Source organism: Bison bison, unplaced genomic scaffold (genome assembly GCF_000754665.1).
Source record: "Bison bison bison isolate TAMUID 2011002044 unplaced genomic scaffold, Bison_UMD1.0 scf7180017845945, whole genome shotgun sequence".
NCBI lineage: Eukaryota > Metazoa > Chordata > Mammalia > Artiodactyla > Bovidae > Bison > Bison bison.
Genome location: NW_011476518.1, coordinates 33,783 through 37,135, shown reverse-complemented (window position 1 = coordinate 37,135; position 3,353 = coordinate 33,783). Strand labels below are relative to the sequence as shown.

Sequence of the window (3,353 nt, the reverse complement as noted above, 5' to 3'; positions counted from 1 at the left end):
TGGGAGGGAACCCCCTGCCGTATTTCCCACAGGAAAGCACAGGACGGGGCCTTGATTGGCTGGTAGGCCTTCAAAAGTGGCCAGTTTTTAAGGAACACAAGTCCAAGGCCGAGAACTGGGTCTGGGTTTGTGTTTTAGGTTCAGTGCTGCCGGGACAGTCTGCAGAGAGAGCCTGCCCTCCCATCAGGGTTGGGCTTCCCTGGTGGCTCAGAGGTTAAAGCGTCTGCCTGCAGTGCGGGAGACCTGCGTTTGATCCCTGGGTCGGGAAGATCCCCTGGAGAAGGAAATGGCAACTCACTGCAGTATTCTTGCCTGGCGAATCCCATGGAAGGAGGAGCTTGATGGGCTACAGTCCACAGGGCTGCAAAGAGTCGGACATGACTGAGCAACTTCACTTTCACTTTCTGGGGCTCACCCAGACCAAGTGCCTTGGCACCTGCCGGCGGCCCCAACTGTGTGGACAGGCTCAGAAGGCCCTGGACGGGGCCTGCAGGGCCGGCCTGGTGCTGGAGGGCCGTGTGTTGGGAGGAGGTTCTGATGCCCTCTGGCCAGGTCCAGAGAGAGGCCTCTTTTCCTCCTTCAGCCCAGCGGTGAGGTCATCAGGGCCCAAAGGAAGGATGAAGTAGTGGCCTTCCAAGAACGGGCCTTGCCCGGCTTGGCTGTGATGCCCGTGAGGTCAGAGGGCAGTGAGGCATGATGGGCTGATGGCGCGCCAGCGCCGGACGCCTTTGGGCAAGAGCCCTGCTGCTGAAGTTGATCCGCTGGCGCTTGTCACACCCGTTGTCGCCAGTCCTGATTTCCCGTCCACCTGGTGCTGGACATGGCCCATCTGCCAGGGCCTGACCTCACTTCCCCGCCCGCTGCCCTCACGGCCACCTGCTGTCCCCTCGCCACCTTCATGAGTGAGTCCCTGGCCTTCCCTGAGGCCTTTCCCAAGAGAGCTAGGCCGACTGATTCTTCTAATGGAGTTTCCCTTGTCTTTCTGTTCACTTCTAGAGCAAAGTCCGAGGAAAACGGGGAAAAGGGTGCTCTTAAAGTTCCCTGAGGGAACTCTGGTGGTCCAGTGGTTAGGACCCTGTGCTTTCACTGCCAAGGGCCTGGGTTCGATCCCTGGTCGAGAAATAGATCCTGTAAGGTGCGCGAAAAAACTTCCCCGAGAGAACGAGGACGAGGCTTTCAGAGTATTTTCTGGTCACCTGGTTAGCGCGCTGCCGTCACGGGCTGGGGTTATCTGTGGATGGGGCATGACCGATGCTGGGGGAGCAGCCCTCGCCTCACGGATGTGGGTTTGGGCCCAGGAAGGGACCCAGAGCCTGGCCGTGCTCCTGAGTCCCCCAGTTGTTTAGTTTTATTGAGGTATAGCTGATTTACAGTATTTCATTAATTCCTACTATACAGCAAATTGAGTCAGTTATATATATAAAACGGTGTATGTATACATACGTGTGTGTGTGAGTCGCTCAGTCGTGTCCAACTCTGTGCAACCCCATAAAGTGTAGACAGGCCCCTCTGTCCATGGGATTTCCCGAGCAACAATACTGGAGTGGGTTGCCATGCCCTCCTCTAGGGGATCTTCCTGGCCCAGGTCTCCTGCATTGCAGGCGGATTCTTACCGTCTGAGCCGCCAGGGAAGCCCTTGCATGTGTGTGTATGTGTATGGTGTATACTCTTTCGTATCCTTGCCCGTGTGCTTTACCACAGGATGCCGAGTACACTTCCCTGCGCTCCACAGTAGGGCCTTGTCTGCTCCTTCTCTGTTAATTGTCCGCCTCTCCTAATCACAGACTCCCACCCCAGCCCTCCCCACTCGCCCTCCCCCTGGGCAACCACAGAGTGTCCTCTGTTTCTGTGTGGTGGGAACACTGGTGTCATATTTTAGATTCCACGTATGCGTGATATATGGTATTTGTCTTTCTCTTTCTGACTTTAGTATGATTGCCTCTAGGTCCACCCCATCAGTTCTTTTTTCTAATATTTTATTTATTTAGCTGTGCTGGGTCTTAGTTGCAGCATGTGGGATCTAGTTCCCTGACGAGGAATGGAACCCAGGTCCCCTGCATTGGGAGCTTGGAGTCCCAGCCACTGGACCAACAGGGGAATCCCCACAGTTACTTCCTAACCCCAGGCTTGGGCAGACCCAGCCGTGAGACTTCTAGGGATGTATCCCGTGGCTGTGTCTGCACGGGGCGCGCCTTCTAGGGATGTATCCCGTGGCTGTGTCTGCACGGGGCACGCCTTCTAGGGATGTATCCGTGGCTGTGTCTGCACGGGGCACGCCTTCTAGGGATGTATCCGTGGCTTGTCTGCACGGACGTGCCTTCTAGGGATGTATCCCGTGGCTGTGTCTGCACGAGGCACACCAGCTGGAGGCGTGTGCTTGGTCAGCCTGCACTCTGGCTTAAGCTCCAGGCTGTAGTTGAAAAGAACAGGCAGGTTGTGCGCTGCTGTGGGACACAGTATTTTACCAAGGAGCAGAAAAGCAGGGCGCCAGGACAGTGCTGTCAGACCCCTGAGTGCAAAATACACGTGCCACAGACGAGTGCCAGCACCCTGGCGAGACCCCTGGCCAGATTGTGAGTAGTGGAGGGGAGGTCCTGGGTCCCTCGTGTAAGCGTGAGCGTGAGCGGAGCTCCGATGCTCCCTGCCATGCTCCCCGTGCATGCTCAGTCTCCACCCTGGCTTTCCAGAAGCTGTTTCCCTCGTGTAGGATGGACGGGCTCCTCCTGCTGCACCTCCCTCGCATGCTCGTTACGGTGGACGTTACTCTGAAAGTGGGACAGCACAGAGCTGAGTGCAGAACCCAACTGGGGGTGCTGAAAGCCAGCGGCATCTGAAGGACTGTGGTCGGGGATACTAGCTTCCCAGAGCTGTTCTAACATCAGCCGGGTGGCCTAAGGCAGTAATAGGCAGGCTTCCTGGTGGCGCTGGTGGTAAAGAACCCACCTGCCAATGCAGGAGACGCAAGAGACTTGGGCTTCCTGGGTCAGGCAGATCCCCTGGAGGAGGGCATGGCAACCCACTCCAGTACTCTTGGCTGGAGAACCCCATGCACAGAGGAGCCTGGTGGCTGCTGTCCCTGGAATCAGAGTTGGGCATGAGCTAGTGTGCACAGCACAAAGGCAGTAGATCCTTGATCTTCGCTGCTCTGAAGGCCAGAAGCCCCGAACCAGGGTGTGGGGCGGGTCCTCCTCTTCAGCTCCCAGTGGCTGCTGGCACCCTGGCGTCCTCTGGCTGTGGACAGTCCAGTCTCTGCCTTTCGCCACACGCAGCCTCTTCTACGTGTCCATACTCGCCTCTTGTGAGGGCACTGGACGTTGGATCAGGGTCCATCAGATCCAGCGTGCCTTCCTCTT

General features: G+C 57.2%; 1 protein-coding gene across 1 annotated transcript in view; it reads left to right on the top strand.

Annotated features, from left to right (window-relative positions):
- The window catches only part of TNIP2 (TNFAIP3 interacting protein 2), a 15,728-nt gene that overhangs the window by 7,532 nt on the left and 4,843 nt on the right, over positions 1 to 3,353 (top strand). The window contains exons 2-3 of the mRNA XM_010837897.1: positions 584 to 670; positions 1,702 to 1,731. Coding sequence (XP_010836199.1) covers positions 584 to 670; positions 1,702 to 1,731 — 117 coding nt within the window. The remainder of the gene's footprint in view (positions 1 to 583; positions 671 to 1,701; positions 1,732 to 3,353) is intronic.